Consider the following 23,602-nt stretch of genomic DNA (forward strand, 5'->3'; position numbering starts at 1 on the left):
TGAGAACACTGGCAAAAGTTGGCAGAATCAGGGTCTGGCCTGGTGGTGTAGTGGTTAAGTTCACATGCTCCACTTTGGTGGCCCGGGGTTCGCAGTTTCGAATCCTGGGCGCGGACTGATGCACCGCTCATCAGGCCATGCTGTGGTGGCATCCCACATACAAAATAGAGGAAGATAGGCACAGATGTTAGCTCAGGGCCAATCTTCCTCACCAAAAAAAAAAAAAGTTGGCAAAATCAACTTTTTCAGAACTCTAGAAATTAACCAAAGGCTTACAGTAATACAAGAAGAATTTATTCAAGAAAAATGGCTGAAGCCTGGTAAGAATATTAAACTTTATGGCATCTTAACTTGCCCTATTCCCATAGCCTTTCACCAGCTCTGGCATAGTCTGAAAATGAACAACCTCTCATTTACAGTAGCTCAAAAAAAACAGCAGTTAAGTAGCCACTAGAAGAGGCAGAACATGTTTGGACCTCTCCAAAAGGCCCCATCATCAGAGAATTGTCATTATTTGACCTGTCTGTCAGCTCCCTGAAAACCCCCACTCAGAGTAAGTGTCTTTATTTTACCTGAATCAGAGCTCACTAAGTATAAAGAGCTTTTTCCCATGGGAGTTCGTCAAAAAAAAAAAAAAAATTAGTGACACTTATTTAAGTGTCCTGCAACTGTCTGAGGTGGGGATAACATTTGGGGCGAGCAAGAAGCCAAAAAAAAAAATTAAAAGAGAAGGTTGGGGAATGAGACACGGTAGGGGGATTTGAAAAGCTCTAATATATTTCAGGAATCTAGAAGGCCTCGTAAATGTGCAGGGTGGTGCACATACCTGAGAAAGAGCTGAGAGAGCCTTAATCTCTCACCTCTGGCTGACATTGAGGCTCTGCACAAGCAGGAATTGAAGGCTAAGGCAGAGTTGTAAACTGCCAGAGTACTGAAGTCTTCCCACAACAGACACACACAACCCCTTGGAAAAGGGTGAGAGACTTATTGGTTCAAGGCATTTAAGGAAATCTCTGGACAATCATTAGCTGACCACAAAGCTGCTATCTCAGCAAAACTTCAGTGGCCAGACATGACAAAGAATACAAACTTCACATAATTAGCTTAGGGAAATCACTAAAAAAAAAAAAAAAAATAGGAACAACAGCAACAACAACACGTCCTGGGGAGGAAGAGAATTTGATTTGCAGAGCTGTAAATTATATTATTTAAAAAGTCCAACTTTCAACAAAAAATTATAAGCATGCAAAGAGACAGGAAAGGATGACCCATTTATAATGAAAAAAGCAGTTAACAGAAACTGTCCTTGAGGAGGCTCAGACATTGGATTTACTAGACGAAGAATTTAAATCAGCTATTTTAAATATGCTCAAAGAATTAAAGAAACCCATCTCTAAAGAACTAAAGAGAAGTATAAGAACAATGTCTCAACAAATAGAGAGTATTAATAAAGAGATATAAATTGCTATTTTAAAAGAACTAAATAAAGATTCTGCAGATGAAAAATCCAATAAGTGAAATGAAAATTTCCCTAGAGAGGCTCAACAGCAGATTTAAGTAGGCAGAAGAAAGAATCAGCAAACTTAAAGATAAATAAATTGAAATTATCCAGTCTAAGGAACAGAAAGAAAAAAAAATGAAGAAAAATTAACTAGTCCTTGAAGACTTGGAGGAAACCATCAGATGTACTAACATAAACATAATGGGAATTCCACAAAAAGAGGAGAGAAAGAATGGGTCAGAAAGAATATCTGAAGACATATTGGCTGAAAACTTCTGAAATTTGATGGAACACATTAATCTAATATCCAAGAAGCACAATAAACTCAAATGGAATAAACTCAAAAGGATCCACAGGTAGACACATCATAATCAAACTATCAAAAGCCAAAGACAGAGAATCTCAAAAACACTGAGACAAGCAACTCATCAGGTAAAATGGATCCTCAATAAGATGAAGAGTTGATTTCTCATCAGAAAGCATGAGTCCAGAAGGAAGCAGGATTACATGTTTAAAGCAATGAAAACAAGACTGTCAACCAAGAATTCTATATTCAGAAAAACTATCCTTCCAAAATAAAGGATAAATTAAGACATTTCCGGATAAACCAAAGTTGAGAGAATTTGCCATTAGCAGAACCACCCTATGAGAAATACTAAAGGGAGTCCTTCAGAATGAAACAAAAGGACAGTAGACTGTAACTCAAATCCACATGAAGAAATAAAAAGCACCAGTAGAGGTAATTAACTAGGTAAATACAGTAAATATGGTAAAAAAAAAAAAAGACAGTATGAATGTATTTTTGTTTGTAAATCTTTTCTTATTCTGCCTGATTTAAAAGACAACTGCATAAATCAGTAATTATAAAACTGTGTTGATGACTTTATGTATAAAGATAGAATTTGTATGACAATAATGGCACAAAGAAGGGAATAGGAAATAAAGCTATACAGAAGCAAAGTTTGTGTACTGTTGAAATTAAATTGATGTTAATCTAAACTAGATTGTTATAACTTAAGGTGTTAATTGTAAGTCCCAGAGCAACCAATAAGTCAAAAATAATAATCAAAGAAACAACAAAAACTTACTATGGTATACTAGAAAAATATCTAATAGAAAGGAAGTAATGGAGGATAAAGGAATGAAGACGTATAGAAAACAAACAGCAAATAGAAGATATAGATTCTAACTTATCAGTAATTACATTAAATGTAAATGAATTAGGCACTACAATCAAAAGGCAGAGATTTGCCTAGTGGACAAAAACATGATTCAACTAGACGTTGTCTATAAGAGACTCAATTTATATTCAGAGACACAAATAGGTTGAAAGTCTAAAACTGGAAATTTTTAAGTGCATATATGTTTACACATATTCTGTTGTTGTTGGGTGGAGTTTTCTACAGATGTCTGTCAAGTCAAGTTGGTTTATACTGTTTTTCAAGTCTTCTCTTTCCTCATTGATCTTCTAGTAGTTGTTCTCTCCACTATTGAAAGTGGAGTATCATTGCTGAATTGTCTATTTCTCTTTTCAATTCTATTAGTTTTTGCTTAATGTATTCCTGGGGTTATATCTTCCTGATGGATTGACCCTTTTATCATTATAAAATGTCCTTCTTTGCCGCTAGTAATCATTTTATTGCAAAGCTATAATAATAAGCAAGACTGTGAGTATACACATAAGAATAAACATATAGATCAATGGAAAAGAATTGAGAGTTCAGAAATAAACCCATACATCTCTGGCCAACTGATTTTTGACAAGGGTACTAAGTCCATTCAATGGGAAAAGAATCGTCTCTTCAACAGTTGGTGCTGGAATAACTGCATGAAGTTAGATCCCTACCACATACCACATAAGAAAATTAATTCAAAATGGATCAATGACCTAAATACAAGAGCTAAAACCATAACACTCTTAGAAGAAAATATAGGAGTAAACATTAGTGACTTTGGATTAGGCAATGATATTTTAGACATGTCACTAAAGGCAGAAGCGACAAAAGAAAAGATAAATAAATTGGACTTCCTCAAAGTTAAAACCTTTTGTGCTTTAAAGGACACAACAAGAAAGTGAAAAGACACCCCACAGGATATAAGAAAATATTTGCAAATCATATAACCGATAAGGAACTTATAGCCAGAATAGATGAAGAACTCTTACAATTAACAATTAAAAGACAAATAACCTAATTTTAAAATGGACAAGGTATTTGAATAGAAATTTATAAAAAGAAGACACACAAATGTCTAACAAGCTCATGACATATTGAATTATCAACGTAATTAGTCATTAGCAAAATGCAAAACAAAACCGCAATGAGATAACACTTCATACCCACTAGGATGATATAATCAAAAAGGATAACAAGTGTTGGTGAGGATGCGGAGAAATTGGTACCCTCCTGCATTGCTGGTGGACTGGCATTTCCTCAAAATATTAAATGTCGAGTTTTTACTAGTCACAGCAATTCTGCTCCAAAAAGTACACCTAAGAGAATTGAAAACTTATGTTCACACAAAAACTTGTCCATGAATGCTCATAGCAGCATTATTCGTAATAAACAAGTGGAAACAATGCAAATGTTCCTCAACTAATGTATGGAGTTTAAAAAATAGTATATTCATACAATGGAATATTAATTGACAATAAAAATGAATGAAGTACTGATACATGCTACAACATGGATGAACCTTAAAACATTACGCTAAATGAAAGAAGCAAGTCACAAAAGGTCCCAATGTTTGAAATGTCCAAAATAGTCAAATCCACAGAAACAGAAAGCAGATCAGTGGTTGCCATGGACTGGAAGAGGCAGAAATGGCAAATGACTACTAATGTATATGAGGTTTCTTTTTAGGGTGATGAAAATGTTCTGGAATTAGATGGTGGTGATAGTTGTGCAACTCTGTAAGTATACTAAAAACCAGTTAATTACACATTTTAAAAGGGTGAATTTTATGGAATGTGAATTATATCTCACTAAAGCTAGTATTTTAGCATAATATGGAGAAAATCATATCATCTCAATAGATGTAGAAAACACCTTTGAAAAAACTCAAAATTCATTGATGATTAAAAAAAAAAAAAAACCTCTCATCAAACCAGAAATAGAAAGGACTTTCTTAATCTGAAACAGGGTATCCATGGAAGCCCTTCAGCAAACATCATATTTAAAGGTGAAATGTTGGAAACTTTCTCTAAGGCAAAGAAGAAAGAGAAGGCATAATAAGTTAAAAGGAGAAAATAAACTGTCGTTATTTGTAGACGAAATGATACCTACTTAGAAAATCCAAATGAATATACAGAAAACCATAAAAATCAATGTGATTTGTTTATATATAAACAAACAGAAAAGAAATCTTAAAGTTACCATTTGCAATAATATAAAAAATACCAGATACCCATGAATAAATCTAAGGGTTGATGTGCAAGATCTCAAGTTTTGGTTAAAACTACAAAACATTATTGAGAGAAATTAAAGAATAACTCATTTAAAATACCTAATTAAAGATTACCATAGTATATAATTTTCATGGGTTGGAAGACTCAACATTGTAAAGCAATTCTCCCCAATTTGATCTATGGATTTAAGGCAATCTCAATCAAAAAAAGCAAAAACAAAAACAGCATTTGTGGAAATTGCAATGTGATTTGAAAATTTACTTAAAATGTAAAATTAGGCCAAAAATAGCCAAACAATCTTTAAGAAAGCTGGAGGACTTACAGTATTCAATAAAAAGAATTATTATAAAATTATAGTAATCCAGACAGTGTGGTATTAGCTTAATTTTATACCAAAGAGACAGTCTAGAAATAAGCATACATGTAATCACTTGATTGATGACAAAGGTGACATTACAGTGCAGAGGGGAAGGGTACTTCTCTAAATAAATAAAGGGCAGTGGGTCAGCTGAATATATACACACAAAAAACTTACTCCCTAGCTCTCATCATACATGAAAAATAATTTCAGAATTATGGTAGATGTAAATGTGAATGCTAAAACAATAAAGCCCCAAGAGGAAAACACAGTAGAAAAACTTCTATGTTTTGGGGTAGGCAAAGATGTCTTAAACAAAACATCAAAAATGAATCACAAAGGAAACTGATAATATGGACCCATTAAATTAAGACCTTCTGTTCCAAACAGACACTAATAAAAGGGCAGAAAGGCAAGCCACAGAGTGGGAGATCTTCACGATACATATATCAAACAAATGACTTATATCCAGAATGCATAAAGAACTACAAATTGAGAACAACAAGACAGACTACCCAATCAAAAAAAGGGCAAACTACTTGGACAGATACTTCACAAAAAGGGATATTCAGATAACAAAAAAAATTTGAAAATTCAAATTCATCAGAAAAATGCAACTTGAAAACACAAAGAGATACCATAATACTATCACTAGAATTGCTAACATGAAAAAGACTGACAATACCAAGTGTTGGGGAGGGTTTGGAGCAACTATAACTTTCACACAGTAGTATAAACTGGTACAACCACTTTAAAAAAATTTTTTGCTGAATAAATACATAACCATGTTCAGTCAAAGACATGTACAAGATAGTCATAGCATCACTATTCATAATAGCTGGAAACAACCCAAATATCCGTCAACAATAGAATAAAAAATATATCGTGGAATAATCATATATTAGAATACTATACAACAAAGAGAATGAATGAATCACGACAAGATGAAAACATAACGAATCTCTCAAACATAATGTTGAGCAAATGAAGCTAGATACAAAAAGAGTGCGTTCCATACAATTCCATTGATACGAAGTTCAGAAGTAGGCAAAACTCTCTAAGGTGATAGAAGTCAGGAGAGAGGTTCTTTTGGGAGCATGAAATTATGTCTGGATTACCATATGACCAGGAGGGGGCTTGAGAGCATCTCTGGGATGCTATTAATATTCTATTTCTTCATTGGGGTGCTAGTTACATGGGTCTGATCACTGTTAAAATTTCTTGAACTGTATTCATTATTCATATACATCCTTGTATGAATGGTATACTTCAGTAAACACTTCAAAACATGAAATGAAACACAGACACCTACATTGCTTTCCTTTTTCCTGCTGTGGGGAGAAGCAAATCCTGCTGACGTTGCTGTTTTCAGTTTGGTTTCTAAACTGGGAGCATTTGAGGAAATCGGGCCAAGAGGCATTCACCATCCCTAGGACCAATTCACAGCCCTCTTTTGCAGCCTCACAGAAGGACCTACAGGGCAGGAGTCCATGACTAGAAGGAAAGAGAAAGGTGAAAATTAACGTTTTTACAGACTACTTCTTAAAATAACAATGAAATCAAAGAAAAGTTGGCCAGTGCTGCAATGTTATCTTAATTGATATTTACTATAGTCAACTACTTAAATTTCTACATTCAGTCCTATAACAAGGATTTCAGGCACCCTATTATCATGATTCTAGAGGGAATAAGCTAGTTCCATACCATATCATCTAAGTATTTCTTGTAGAAGCATTTATCCCAAATGATTTTTTTAGATTTCCTGTGCCAAAGTAAACCTGTCAACCAAAAAGTAGCTCTACTTCATATCAAAAGAAGTAAATTAACATGGAAATGAAGGCCCCCACATTAGAAAGGCAGAAGTAGGTCACAAAATAGGTTAACGTCATTTCTTTATCTTCCCTTTGAGAAAGTCAAAGCATCTCTAAGACGCAGACAGAGAGAAAGCTGTTCCTTAGCCTCCACTGCCATTGGAAAAGAAACATACAGATAAGTGGCAACTCATTTATCTACAGTTGTAAACAATTTATTTATCTACAGTTTATAAAGAATTATCTTTTCAAATTTCTATTTCATCTTCTGCAAAATAGAAAAGTAAAACAACTGTCCATTCATAGTAAAGTAATGACGCCCCTAGAGCTTGTCTTTATTCATCTGACTTGTAATCAAATACTCCTGGATCCACAGCTCTGTGTCTGGGGACCAAGATGCTACAATGCCAAGACCATGAACTTGTTCCCTTGCAGACCCAGGCGCTTTTTCTATTTTGCAGCTATAGACTGTATCTGTCACCCTGGCTGGTGATCTGGCAAAGGCATTTCAAATGGTTTTTAATGAAACTGGGAAAGAAAATATACATGTCAGTCAAAGCAAAGCACATGCTTCACAAATATAGGGTCACTATGATATCACAGAAGCATACGATGTTTGGATGTGTAAGAAACCTGAAACAACATCTCATTCAAATCCTTCATTTGAGACAGGCCAAGGAGATTCTAGGATGGACTCGAGGTCACACAGCTTTCTAACAGCAGAAGTGGCAATCCAGATGTTTTAACTCTGAGTCCATGCTCTGCCATATTGTCTTTTCTCTTATAAGGACCTAATAAGTGGAATTTAGAAACTCCTTGATCAAATAAACACATTTAGAATTCCCCATCATACTTTTACAGATAACAGAAACACAATGGGATGCACCAGCCACTGAGTTAAAATAGAACCGATAGAGTCTGTAAAAGAATCTTGGGAGAGAGAGATTGTTATATATAAAAATATGGAAAAGGAGTACTCAACAACCACATCCAGATACAAATGCTTTTGACTTTCCTCTCAGAAACTGCCTTAAAACTGAATATCTTTTAGAATCCTGATATTCACATAATCACCTACCTATCTTAATATGTGACTAAGTTTGTTAGTGAAGATGTGGAAAGAGAGGTTTTGCATTGGAAAAATTAGCTTTAGGATATAAAATATGAATTGGTCCCCGCAAGTATCTCGGTGTAAAGAAGACACCTAACTGCCATTCAGGAAATATATTAGATATTTACAGGACTAAGAAAGTATCCCTTAAATAACATTTTAAAAAGATTTCCTGGGCCCGGCCCTGTGGCGTAGCGGCTAAGTGCTCACGCTGTGCTGCTGGAGGCCCGGGTTCGGATCCTGGGGTGTGCACCGATGCACTGCTGGTCAGGCCATGCTGTGGCGGTGTCCCATATAAAGTGGAGGAAGATGGGCACAGATGTTAGCCCGGGGCCAGTCTTCCTCAGCAAAAAGAGGAAGATTGGCATGGATGTTAGCTCAGGGCTGATCTTCCTCACCAAAAAAAAACAAAAGATTTCCTTTTCTAAATCTTATTCCAGAGAAGTTAGAGACTATATTTTCTCAAATATAACTGGGGAACACAGTTGAAGAATGTGGAAAACATAGAATTCCTACGCACTTGCTTACACTTTGTTAGGCTCTGTTCTAAGTGCTTCATGCGCATTAACATTTATTTCTCATCACAGCCCTAAGTGATAGGTACTATTACTATCACCCTTAATACATAAATAAGGAAACTGAAGAAGGCAAAGTAAGAGACTTGTCCAAGGTCACTGAGGTAGTGAGTGTCAGAGCCAGGATTTGAACCCAGGCAGGTTGATCCAAGGACTGATTCTATTAACTACTCTATTACATGCGAGTCCTTACTTCAGGAATGTATGCTTCAAAAGCACAATTGAAGGTTAGCTCCAAACTTAATAAGCACTTTCCCAGTCAACCAACCATATACACAGTGGTTAGGTTCTTCTTTCATTCTAGAAACGCCTAGTTAACCTGCAACGAATCAGAATTTGCCAAAGGAGCTAAAGAACGCTAGGGAAGGGTAAATGCATTTCTTTCTTTCCCAGGTGTGAGATGGCCCACAGTCAATATATCAGATATTTACAAGCTTATTAAGCTAGGCTTGGCTTCGGCATTCTTCCTTTGCCTTCTAGTTCCCAACCTGGGTCTCCCTGTCCTGATATCATCTTGACACCCCTACTCCGGCACCCCACCTACATAGATGGCCACCTCCACCAGAGCATTACTTGCTCGTAAGTATTTTCTTCCCTTCCTACAATCAAAACTACATTCTCCAAGTGAGCTGATCACAATTAGGCTTTCAAAGAAGAAAAGAAATGAAAATAAAACAGAGTAATACATAATAATACTTAGACACTTAACCCTCCCAGAGATTTTTTGCCTTGTTAAAAGAAGATTGCTTGCTGGAGCAAAGAAATCTCTAATGGATGGGATTCCAGGTGCCATTTACAGGGAAAAAAATTCATCCAACATTGTGGGGTGGGGAGGATCACTGCAAAACTGACTAACACTTGGGGCCCGACTCGCCCAAGTGGTTCTTGGACCTGTCCTCACTTCTGAACCCACATATTTTTGGATTACCCCACATCTTCTCTCAGAATCTTCTCTGGTAAGAGCAACGAAAGTTCACTTAAGTGCCCAGCAGACTGTTTTCAAGTCCTAAAGGCAATCTTTAACTCAGAAGCTGACATTGCCATTGACTCTTACCGTGGTCATTTTCTGCAGGAAAGTGTTAAGTTTATCACCCTAGAACTTTCACGTGCCCACTCCTCACTGTCTGATCTTGGGCCAACAGTTCACTCACACCAAGACTCAGTTTCCCCATTTGAAAAGTGAGGGGTCTGGAAAAGCTGATTTTTCATGGCCCTTGTACCACTAATATTCTGTAAATGAAAATTCATTCTTTAACACAATGCTTCTCAGAGGAGCAGTGATAATCCCACCAGCCTTGCAACATTTCAAAAGGTAACAGACATTTTTTCTCGAGATTTGTTCTGGGAATATCTAGAGACATTAAAATACCATTAGGTCCTCCATTCTAAAAATAGGGCCTAAGAAAAATGTCTAGAGTGTTTCCAAATAGCTCTCTTAAGAGGTGTAACCAACCGAGACCCATAAGCTTTACATTACTGGACAAGGACACGTGAAATAGTGACAGAGTATTAGTAACTAGCAGCCCTTCCAAGCAGCGAGTAAAATGACGAGCCATTTGTTCTTGCTTCGCATGAAATTCAACTGCCTGTGAGGGGTTGAAGTATTTTGCTTTTCATCACATGGAACAGCACGGTGAGACAGACCACACTCTTTTGGAATGTAATATATCCAAGCAACAAGCCAGCTGACATCTGAAAACAGTGCTCAGCACAGGGGAGGAGTCAGATTTGGCTATCAGAATACTATTTTAGAGAGGATGGTTATTTTAAATTGGTGTGAAGTGCATTTGGTGTTGTGCAAAACTCCCTGACCCATTTCAACTAAAGTTTAAGCAGAAAACTCTTACATCACCTCTGTAATTATTTCTTGAGACAAATACATACCAACAAATATATAAATAATTCTACTATATAGTGACAGTGAGATTTTTATGGTGTTTTCACCAGGAAGGATGTCCTAAAATGATTTATCTACAAAAAAAATTACAGATTTTACCTATACAATTTTTAACAAAAATTTTTTCATTTACAAAAAAATTATAGATTTTTTGTTTAATGTACACTTTGGTCAACATCTCCCTATCCTCCCCCCAAACTTACAGATTTTATCTGCATTTATCTGATAAATACATAAAGTTAAAATTATTGAATAAGCTCCAGCCACAAGGAGGCTTATCTAGCTAATGGAATTTTAAATTTTACAAATCACTTTTTTCTAATTTTTTACTTTGAACTACTTTTAGACTTACAGAAAAGTTATAAAAACAGTACAGAAAGTTTCCATATATCCTTCATCCAGGATCCCCCAAGGCAAGTAGCTTACATAACTACAGCATAATTATGAGAGTCAGGAAATTAATATTGGCATAATATCTTTAAAGTAAGGATTCTACTCAAATATTACCAAGATCTCCATTCAGAATCCCACATTACATTTAGTTGTCACTTTTTATTTTTGGCAAATAAACTAACCTTTGATTATATCAGGAGAGCTCAGAGTTTAAATTCTTCTTCCATAAGAAAAAGAAAAAGTGTTTATGGCAGGCAGATGCTAAGATGGTCCCCAATGATCCCCACCTCCTGATATTCATGCCCTGTGTAAGCCCCTCTCCTTGAATGTGGGCTGGCCTAGTGACTTGCTTCCAACAGATAGAAAGTAATAGGATGTCACTGCCATCATTAGGGGTCATAAGGTTGTGACTTCTGTCTTACTAGCAGACTCTCTCCTTTACTGGCTTTGACAAAGCAAGTTGCCATAGAGGAGAGGCCCACATAGCAAGGACTTGAGGGTGGCCTCTGGCCCACAGCTAGCTAGGAACTGAGGCCTTGAGTCCAATAGCCCTTGAGGAACTGAAATTCTTCCAACAATCACATGAGCTTGGAAGTGGATCCTCTCCCAGTCAAACCCTTCAGATAAGACTCCAGCCCTGGCCAACACCTTGAGTGTACTCATATAACAGATCCTGAAGTAGAGAACCCAGGTAAATCATGCCCAGATTCCAGATCCACAGAAACTGTGGGATGATAGATGCGTGTCGTTTTAAGCTGCTAAATTTATGGTAATTTGTTATGCAGCAATAGGTAACTAAAACACTTTTCTTTGATATGTTGCTTGATAAGAGGCATGCTACTGAGTTAGATGTACTATTCGCTGATGAGACTCACACAATCATTATTTTAAAAACATATTCCTAAATTTGACTTTGTTAGGCTGAGCTGTTCAGTGAAGAATGGTCACAAAGTCGTAATCACAGGTAGCTCCTAGAGCTGCAGACCTTGGTCAGGAAGAGAATGTTAACACTGAAAGGGCCTTGCAAGATAATTTGCTCCTATTTCCTCCTTTTACATTGTGAGGAAATTGAAACCTAAAAAGGAGATCTCATACCAGACACTATGACTCCAGCCCAACGCTCCAAAATGTCTCTCCTGGCTGGCCCCTTTTCACAAAGATGAGCCACAGATAATACAGGAGCATAAATCCACAAATGACACACGAGTATGAATTCATCCCCACTGCTGGAAAATACAAAAAACAACAGATGGGTTGTTTTCTCTATGATGGGCCAATAACATCAGCTCCCTATGTCAGCACATTCTGGTGGACTCAAGAGACCTCGTAAGAGGTATGGCTTAGATGGGGCATGAGAGAGGTAGGAAAGAGGTTTCCGTGGTTCCCAGCTCCACTAGACATGGGGAAGGAACACTGTGCAAGTGAATGTTTATATGTATCATTGTCTCACATCAGAAGAGAAATAATGAGAGAAGTCAGGGTTTTTTGTTTTTTTTTTTTATGGTTACATTGGCCTGAAACTCTTTAAAAACCAGGACTATGTCTGTCTTATTTTTCATTTGTGGTAGCCATGGTTCCAGCAGGAAAGAAATGATCTGCTAAAAGAGGGTCACTACAGAGCATTTAATGAAAGGGCCACTTACAAAGGTGCTGGCAGGTTTAGAAAAACCAACAAAGGGTAGTGCAGTATGCTGGGACAGGCAGCTGTTAGCATCCCAGACTTAAGGGACAAAGAGAAGGAGCAGTTATTGGAACTTGGAGAGAGCCATATGGAGAAGGCTGCCTGATAGGAGCCATAGCCTCTCATAGTGGGATGCAGAGAGCAAACTAGGAGATCACTACCCAACCTGACTTTCCTCCCACACTCTGATGTCCTGTTGGTGGCTCCCATTGGCTGAGCCCCACAGGAAGCTAGAAAGTAGCCTTTGTTGAAACCCACCTGTGAGGAAGAGTAGGATGGAGGGGGACAGAAAGTGGATATGGAGAAGTAAAGGAGAAATAGCCAGCACACTGCTACATGCCTTGCACCTAGAGGGAGCTCAACAAATACTTGTCAAGGGATGAAACGCAGTGGTGTGCAAGTAGATTGTTAAGCTATTATTAGTTTGAAATCTGGTAGGAGTGTTTATACCACAGAAATGAGCAAATGCAACAAATGATAGTTTTGTTTTGTTTCTCAGGGAGCCAGTTTATCAACATACCACTGGGTGAAAGTATAAATCATCTCATCTCCTACTGAAGGAAAACTGTTTTTATCTCTACTGAAAGAAAAACGATTGCCATGCACTTCTTGAACCAGATTGAAGACATTATGTCAATATTAACTCATTATCTCCCACCTCCACCACCACCACCACTCCTCCTTTGATATGCATGATTTTCTTGGTTATAATACCATCCCCAAGTCCCCAAGGCCAGAAACCTTTGCCTCACCCTCAACCTCACTATTCATATGCAATTAATCACTAAGTACTGCCAATTTTACTTCCTAAAACTCCCTCAAATCCATTTGTTCTCCCCTCATTTTTTGTCCTAATAAAATTAAACTAGTTGTAGTTCCCCTAATACATGATAGGTCTAGACTGTTACTCTATCTGAAATGCTTTCTTTGTCCACATGGCAAACTTCTATTCATCCTCCAAAACCCAATTCAGCTGTTACCTCCTCCCTGGGAGTAGTCTTCTCTAATAATGCCAGATGGAAAGAGTTTCTCCTCCTTCTGTTTCCCCCACACCTTGTAAAGTGATCACAGTGCACAGCAATTTAATTGTTTTCATGTCTGGTCTCCTATTATGCTGAATCTTTTGAAGGCAGAACTATGTGTTACTAATCTCTGCATCTCCAGCATCGAATTACACACCTGGCACACTGTAGGTGCCAATAAGTGTTTGCTAAAGGAATAAATAAATTAATAACTTTCCTAACATCCTTGTTGAATGAACTGATGCCAGAAACTGAGAGGGAGCTCCCAAGCTTTACATGTGCCTAGCAAGACTGCCCACCCCTCCTTTATGTCTAACCCCTAACACTCACATCCTTGCCAACAGTGTCTGCTTGCGGGACTGATTCCATCATGCCCTCTTTCCCACTTACGTCAGTTACCACAGGATGCTCAGGATGTGTGGGTCTCCCTCACCTCCTGGATTCCCATATCCTCATGGATCAAATGTAACCTTCTCAGTGAGGTTTTCCTGAACAACACTCTGCTTAAAATTGCACCTCTTACCATCACACCCCCATTCTCCCAAAGCTCTCCACTTCCTTACTGGATTTTTTCCATTGCACTTATCACTATTTGATATACTATTATTTATTTATTTATTATCTATCTCTTTGCTTATTGCCTATCTCCCTCCAACATAATATAAGCTCCCTGAGGTTAAGGATTCTTGTCTATTTTGTTTGCTGCTGTATCCCTACTGTATACAGTCGGCACTCCATAAATATTTGTTGGAGAAATAAATGAATCAAGTGCAGAGGATGATTCGGTGGCCTGCTTGGAATAAAACTGTCAGTAGCAAAGTTGGGAGTAGAAACATTGCTACCTAACTCCCAACTTAATGGGTTGTACAAGAGCTCACACCATCCCTGCTCACGTCATCCCCTCCCACTCTGGTCTGCAAACTCTACACATGCTGTTCAATTGTTGAAATAATTCCCACGTAAGAGAAAATATCAGTAAAATTGTTATGGATGAAAACCCTACAGATTAAGTGTTTCGCTTATATGTCAATAGTAGGGTGTCACTCTTAAAATAGAAACTTGAGGTAATACCAACAGATAAACACAGCTTGAATTAAGACGGGTGTGAATAATGTAAAACCACACAACTTCCCCGGAAAGAGAATATAAATTCCATACCCTTCTACCCATCACGATCCTGATTCTCATTAGTACTTGGCACACTTACCAGGGCCCTTGGGATAGAGGATTAACAAATCACAAAAGAAACTTGCAATTGTTAAATTATTTTTGCAGCTGTTTTGATTTTTGCACATCGTGAAATGATGCCTTAAACATGGATCTTGGAACGAATTGAATCACACGTATTAAATCTAAATTCTTGCCACGTCTACATAATACCAATGAATTATTGAGGAGAAAAGTAAACAAACTACTCCACTGATCTTGATGAAATATGTGTGCTTGAGACACTCTCAGCGACATGACAAGGCATTTTCAGAAAGATCTGAGCTGTCTTGGCCTGATTCTCTAGCTCTACATCTTTGTAAAATAAAACTAATCTGAGTTATCTGACTATATATTACCCACACTTTGAGCCATTTTGGCTCATAAAATGGAACTTACTTAACATTTGACATTTGATGTATAATACCAAAAGGCAGACTAGACCACTCATGTTGCCTGAGGTTGAAAGGGGCACTGTCATACAATTGACTGCCTAGACAGCCAGGCAGCCAGCACTGGTGTGGCTAAAAAGACTGCTGTTTCTAAGTCCGCAGATAATGCTTCCAAGTTAGCAGACAAAATCAGGGGGGCAAGGGGCAGACGACTTTCAGAATATTTAGTTCGTAATAGCAACAAAGCTTATCTTTTTTCTTTGACTGCTGACCTATATAAATTTTTAAAAATTATAATTATAAAAATGTTTTAATTCTGTAATGTTTCCATTCATGCCCAAATGTAACACAATAGAGCTCTTGGGACATAGATAAAAACTTTAGCAAAATTAGTAGTATGTAATTATTGTCCATTTATGAAAAATAAATAAAATCAGCTTCTGCTGACTTTCTATAATTAATGAATTTCTCAAAAGATTGTTTTAAATGAAGTCATAGTTTCCAATTGGCCTTTAAGAGGATTTCAAGGTTACATTTACATAGGAGAATGACACATGCTGTCTTACAAAATAACATATTTAAGAACACAGTAAGCCTTCTAAAATTACATTATCAGCAGACAAATTTGTTACTTTTTTTTAAATAAAACATTATCAGTAAAGTTCAACTCAAAAATTGTGTGGCAATATAATGATGTGTGGAGTAGAAATTGTGAGTATGAATTAGATGGTTGGAGAGAGGCTTTATAATTCTGATATACCAAATACTTAAAAAAAAAAATCATTTCAATAACTACTTTGGTACCCATCTTGATTGCTCAACTAGGGGCCATCTTAGACTTCTTTAGTACTATGATGGAGTTGGAACAGGAAAACCACATCATTTGTGCATTTGAAATAAAGGAAACTTTTATTGTAACTTTAAATAATGGAAAGTGGGGTACAGGCTCATTTTTCCAGGGAACTCTGCCGCTTCTAAAAGGATGTCCAGGATATTTATAGGAAATGAACAAATGCCTTCCAAAATGGAAATTTTAAAAATCTCATTTCTTTTAATATTTTTCTCTTCCTCTCAAGTCAATGAAACAAAAATATGCCTAGAACTTTCATTTACCTATACCAGATTTTAGCAAAAACTTAAAAGGTGAAAATAAGGCAAATGGAAGATAGCAACATAGCAGAATTTCAATCTTGATTTATTATCAACATTTTAGAAGCAAAATTCACAAGATTAAGTGTGAGAAGCAGGGTGACAGCGAGGCAGATCTTAATATCCAGAGTCAGAAGTTCTCTTTCCTACCATGGTGTGGCGGCATCCCACACATAAAGCATGTGGCTGCCATGCCCACTTTCTCTTCCAAACACAGAGACCTTAACTGTACCTTGTGTATCTAAAGTCATCCAGAAACATCTGTTATTCTCAGGCCCGGGAACTGTGAATTTCTCTCTAGCTACTTGCTGATTGATTGATTGATTGATTGAGTTACTTTTTGGTGAGGAAGATTAGCCCTGAGCTAACATCCGTTGCCAATCCTCCTCTTTTTGCTGAGGAAGATTGGCCCTGAGCTGACATCCATGCCCACCTTCCTCCACTTTACATGGGGGACGCCTGCCACAGCATGGCTTGACAAGTCGTGCACAGGTCCATGCCTGGGATCCAAACCTTCGAATCCCAGGCCCCTGAAGCAGAGTGCATGAACTTAACCACGACACCACCAGGCCAGCCCCCTTGCTGATATTTTTAAGCTATTCCTTCTAACCCACATATTTTAGGGCTACCCAAATGGTTTATCAGCTCAATTTCTATATTTTGAGATATATTTTACTGAATCCATATAAATTATAATCCACTTCAATTAGCCTGTGTTATAGTACATGACACACATTTATTAAAAGCAATCCTAGTCTGGGCTGGCCCCGTGGCTTAGCGGTTAAGTGCTTGTGCTCCGCTGCTGGCGGCCCGGGTTCGGATCCCGGGTGCGCACCGAGGCACCGCTTCTCCGGCCATGCTGAGGCCGTGTCCCACATACAGCAACTAGAAGGACGTGCAGCTATGACATACAACTATCTACTGGGGCTTTGGGGGAAAAAAATAAATAAATAAAATTATAAAAGAAACAAATAAATAAAAGCAATCCTAGTCTAAAGTAGAAACTGTTACAGTCCATTGTTACATAATAAAGTTAATGAGTATCTGAGGTCTCAAAGGAATCAAGTTAAAAACTATACCACTTTTACATCCCACTAGATCTTTTTAAATTAAATTTTAAATGCTGCTAAGTAGCAGTTTTCTGTATGATGGAACATAAGTAATTCTTTATTATTTGAATAGTAGAGAAAATTGGTATAATGGATAATCCAAAATACTGAAATCTAAGAAAAATATGTTTGACTTTAGAATTATCTTCTGTAATACATTTTCCCCTTCTGGACTTATTTTGCTTATTAAATTTAGCTGGCAGCCCCCATGCCTGTAATAATGACAGCAGGAAGCATTGGTCTGAAAGGGTAATTATACAACTCAAGATGATAATGAATGTAATAATAAAAAATAGAGTAAATCTCCAAAGGATATCTGAAAACTGACTCTAAATTATTATCCATTATAACAGAAAATTAAAAACTCTCATATGAGAGCATTTCTCAGGATGAACCAGGTCAGGAGAAAAACAAATTTTACCTAAAAGTGCGGGGCCCCAAAGACTAGGAGCAGCTTAACTAGAATTTTACAGCTGATTTAACTGACATTAGAGATTGAATTATAATAAGAAGAATGATCAAAATGAATCAAGAGTCTCCTGGAAGCTGAATGCACTTTCTTTCGTTGTCTTATTTATGCACACACATGAGTCCCCAGGGAAATCAAAGCAAAGAGATGTAAGTGAAATTGTTTGAAATTAAGGAGAAATGGAAGTAGAATACAATTTCAGCTGCCTTGAGTATTGTCCCTAATTTTCTTTTAATCTATATAGTATTTTACATTTTTTTGGCAATCCTTCAGTATTTAGTATATGTTAGAAATACTTTTTTGTGCTCTCAGTTTCATTAGTACTACCTCTCCTTTTCAATCCACTATTGGTTGACATTTATTGAGCTCTTCGTAAAAGCCAGGCACTGTTCCAATCTCTCTCTGTCATTTAATCCTCACGTGAACTTTGTAAATACAACTATTATCTCCATTTTACCCATGAGAAGCCTGCTTTCTCAGCCACTGTAGTGTGTTGAATGGTGGCCCCCAAAAAGATATGTCCATGTCCTAACCTCTAGAACCTGTGGATCTTACCTTATTTGGAAAAAATATCTTTGCAGATATAATTAAGTTAAAGACCTTGAGATGATGGGATCATCTTGGGTTATTTGCATGGGCCCTAATCCAATGACTAGTGTCCTCATAAGAGACAGAAGAGACGACACAGACACACAGAGGAGAAGGCAATGTGAAGATGGAGACAGAGACTGGGGAGATGTGGATACAAGTCAAGGATTGCTTGAAACCACCAGAAGCTGGCAAAGGAAGGAAATGAGTTCTCCTCCCAGAACCCCCGGAGAGAGCACAACCCTGCCAGATTTTGGACTTCTAGCCTCTAGAACTGTGAGAAAATAAATTTCTACTGTTTAAGACCCCAGCTTGTAATAATTTGTTACAGCAGCCCTAGGAAACTAATACAACCACTCTGTTATACTGCCACCATCTTAGGAACATAAAGAGCCTCTTCACTACCATCCCATAGTTTAGCTCATGGGAAAGATCTAACAGAGTTTCTCACTTCTTTTACCACGAAAGCACCCTATGTAAATGATTCTTTCTGATAAAGCATTTTCCTGAATGCTGTGTCTGCTAATAGTTCTTTACTTACATCTACAATTCAGAATCTACTGTTTCTATTCTACCTAGTTTTTGTTCTATGGCAATGCAGGCTTTTTCCAGTTAAAATAATAAATGCCTTTGCTCTATTCAAAACATATTTTACACACTAATTAAATTAATACAAATAACTTGGAACCTATTTGCACTTGAAAATGCAATTCATTCTAACATTATAATTCAGAAAAATTCCTAACATTTTAATTCAGAAAATAATTGATGTCATATGCAGTTATGTATTTAACACATGCTTTGAAATTTTCTACAAAATGTATTCTTGGCATTTCAAATATTCCATTACATACTTTTCATTGATTTATTCTTAATACAATTTTTTTTCTAATCCTATTTGATATTGTGCTGGACAGTCTCTGTTTGTCCCTCTGCATCTACCCTTCACCCTCTTCACCCTGCTCTGGGTTCCAGTATTGACCATAAGAACCACCCAGCATCTCACCCGCACCTGATTTAGATGGTGAAATTTGGGACTTTTGAACTGATGATATTTAGATGAGATTTTGGACCTCATCTATTGAGCTCACATTGATTGCATGCCCTTGCCCAATGGTTGTGGGTGAGTTCAGTTGGTGGAAGGCCCTGGCAAATGGGAGAGCAGGAGGAGAGTGAGGTCAGGGTATTTGTTCCTTCTTCTCTCTCCCTGCAGGACTGAAGGGCCGGCAGTGGCTGTGTTCCTCTGTGGAGTCACAGTACTTGGCCTGTTGGGAGACTGCTCGCCCACAGCTACAACTCTCTCCAGGTGCTGCCTGCCCTTTTCCCCCTTCAAGTCTTGGGTGGTGGAACTGCATCCCCCTATCGTGAGACTCTGGTGCCTTCCATCACTTATTTGTTCTCTTAATCCTGTCCACACCTCCATAAATCTTCTCTTCAATAAACTCTTTTCAGCCACTCCTTTGAGTGTGCTGTCTGTCTTCTGCCAGAGCCTCACCGAATCAGCTGTCGAGGATCCCAGCGGATTGACTCAATCTAACATCCTGAATAATTTCTTCCCATAAATAAAATTATTCCAGGTTTTCAAAAAATTCCTAGTTTAAAAGAATTACAATGGGCTATGACCGGTGTGGAGTTTTTTCTCCTTTAACAACAACGAAAACAAAAGGTGATAGCTTAGGGTGATTTTGTGCCTCACAGACACTTCTGCTACAACTGACCCTTATCACTGAATGATTTTGGTTCCAAAATACCTGTCATCACCATCACCGATGCACTCAGGGAAGGCAAGGCTACAGCCAAAAAGCATGATATGTTGATAGCAACTGAGGCGATGGAGATACGTGAAGAACTTGAGGAACTTCTCCATTTCCATGTTTTTGATAATTGAGAAGAGAGGTGTTAGCGTGGTGTGGTAGGGCAGCATCTGACATTGGCTGTGGGTGATGTTCGCGCAGGCACCTAGGAGTCAAGATAATTACATTTAGGAGCAGACATATCAGAATTATGTTTACAAATTCATTTGATATAGTAGGTTAACATGTTCATAACATGAAGTATATTCTGTAAGTAAGAATGATTATAGATATACAACCAGACATGTATATACATACATGTAAGAGTGCATGTGTATGTGTATGATAATGAAATCAAGCTACTGATATTCACAGAGGGATAGCATCTGTGTCCTGGGTAATTGTGTGGAAAAATACACTCTCACACCTAGCCAGAGGGCATATAAACTGGCAACCACTCTTTTGGATCACAGCTGGGCAGGGCAATATGTATCAAAAAAATCTTTTAAAGATGCATATCCTTTGACATTGTAATATCATTTCTAAAAATTTATCCTAAGGAAATAATCATGATTGTGAATATGGATTTATCTAATGAGATCTTCATGTCCACGTAAGTTTATAATTTTTAAAAGATAGAAATCACCTAAACATTCGACAAAGAGAATTAGTTTAAAATATTGTGGAACGAACAACAGAATACTTAAATTATCTATATGAAAGATGCTTTAGAAGACTATTTAATCATATAGAATGAAGCTTACAATATAATACATAAAAATAGAAAGTCACAAAATAATTTGTATACCATGATTCTGTTTTTAAAAATATACGATTATACAAGGTATATATGTCTATGTCAACAGCTCAGAGTCAGCTCAGAGCCTCTGATTTCATTTTCTTTCATAGCTGGCTCTTCTCCTGGGCACTATCTCATCCACAGCCTTTCCTTCTCCTTCATTCCATAAATTTGCATGGTTGGTCTGATATAAATCAAAATATTAATATAGGTCCACATGATGGAGTTTTAGGACACTGTTATATTTTTCTTTTTTATTCTGTATTCTCTTATTGGTTTATATAAAGATTAATTACTTTTATAAAAAAGGAGATAAAATTTTGGTTATTGTTTAAGCAAGCTAGTATTTAAAAGCAGAATCTTCAGGCTTTGGAAATGCAGTGGAAGTATTAATTCTAATTATATTAGGGGGAGTAAGTAAGCATGGAAAGAGATTCAATAAGAATGGAAATATTTCTTCTCATCACTATATAATTCTCAGTCAAAGAAATGAAGAGAAAAACCTCTCCAAATCTAAGGCTAACTCCATTTTAATAAAAATAATGTTAAAAAATAAGGCTATATGAGGGGCTGGCCCAGTGGCACAGTGGTTAAGTGCGCGCGCTCCACTGCAGTGGCTCGGGGTTCGCAGGTTCGGATCCCAGGCGCGCACCGACACACCGCTTGTTAAGCCATGCTGTGGTGGCGTCCCATATAAAGTAGAGGAAGATGGGCATGGATGTTAGCCCAGGGCCAGTCTTCCTCAGCAAAAAAAAGATGAGGATTGGCATTGGATGTTAGCTCAGGGCTAGTCCTCCTCACCAAAAACATAAATAAATAAATAACGCTGTATGTCTGATAACATGGCCAAACTAACTCTTTGATCTGTAATATAGAATAATGCACCCTGTCACAGAAGGGTTCCCAACTCCCTTTTCTGCTTCATTCATTCAGATAGATCGCCTCAGAGTCTTTACTTCTCATCCTCTTACTGTCTTCTCTAGTCTACTCCTAGGTATACTTCCTAATCTCACTTTTCTTTTAAACTTCTCTGAAAACTGCCCAAACCCTGTAGGAAGTCTTTCCCCCAAATGACCAGATTGTAGCTATTAGCTCAAAGAGTCTCACACTTCATGAAAAGATACAATTCTCTATTGTTAGATAATAGTTATTGATCACTCAAAATGTGCTGAGCTCAGTGTGACATGATCAAAACATAATTTCCACTTTCAAAGGCAACCAATGACATGTGGAATTTGTCTGTACACTAGACTCTAGAACAGACATGGCAAAAAATTTAAAGGCACAACACTTTTTTTGGACCTCCCCAAACTCAAAATACAAAATGGGAAAGAAAGGAATTAGAGAGACGAAAATCAAAATTAAAATATTCAGATAGAACACAAATAGACACGTATATACATGAATTCAGTTTCACATGAGTACTAAGGTGGGGAGTTCTGGGCAAGTTTCATGAATATAACACTCAAGTCATTTAGTGAGGGAAGTTAAAATACTTTCCAGTATGGGAGAGCATTATAGGCAGGGAGAACATACAGACGGTAGATTTCAAAATGACACAGTTGTATGTATTGTGTTATAAGCAGAGATGTGTGCTCATAAGAGCTGAGAGTAAATTTTTATCCATCAAAAATATGAAATCATTTGTGGAAAATTCAGTGTCAAAAAAACATTTATTGAAAACCAACCTTGTGCTGAGCACCAAGACAGGTACTCAGATTCCCTCATTCACAATTGTCTCATTTTCACAACTCAGTAAAGCGATATCATATCTATATTATACATGAGGAAACTCAATTAAAGAAAGGCTAAGACAGCTTCCCAGGAGTGCACAGCTATTATGTGAAAATTCCAGATCTTCAAACCTGTTTTCTGAGTAACTTCCATTTGGAGCCACCTTAGACTAATGCAAAGGGGGTTATTATGTTAAAAAGTTCTTAAAGAAGATAATTACTAATAGCCCATGAAAGGAAGAGGCTAAAAAGCATAGAATGATACATCATGAAGTCTGTATTTACATTCATAGATAATATACTCATGTCTACTGATCACATGTTAAAATTCGTTTTACACTGCATTATTTTCTTTAGGGGTCATCAGCTTTGGGGTTTATACACTTGATGAAAAACCGTATTTGAAACGATGAGATGACCAAAAGGCTCATTCACCCCACTTTCGTATTATAAAATATAATCTAATAATACAACACATATTCTCTCATTGTAAATGAAAAAACTAAAGCTCTCATAAGTAGGTAGATAGGTAGAAAGATGATGAATGAATGGATGTATGGATGGATGGATGGATGGATGGATGGATGGATGGACGGATGGACAGACAAA

General features: G+C 37.2%; 1 protein-coding gene across 1 annotated transcript in view; it reads right to left on the reverse strand.

Annotated features, from left to right (window-relative positions):
- Window positions 1-23,602, reverse strand: part of CORIN (corin, serine peptidase) — a 217,346-nt gene that overhangs the window by 123,142 nt on the left and 70,602 nt on the right. Inside the window, 2 exon segments of the mRNA XM_058547003.1 lie at window positions 6,578-6,759; window positions 20,420-20,627. Of these exon segments, the coding sequence (XP_058402986.1) occupies window positions 6,578-6,759; window positions 20,420-20,627 (390 nt within the window).

This window comes from Diceros bicornis, chromosome 8, assembly GCF_020826845.1.
Source record: "Diceros bicornis minor isolate mBicDic1 chromosome 8, mDicBic1.mat.cur, whole genome shotgun sequence".
Lineage (NCBI taxonomy): Eukaryota > Metazoa > Chordata > Mammalia > Perissodactyla > Rhinocerotidae > Diceros > Diceros bicornis.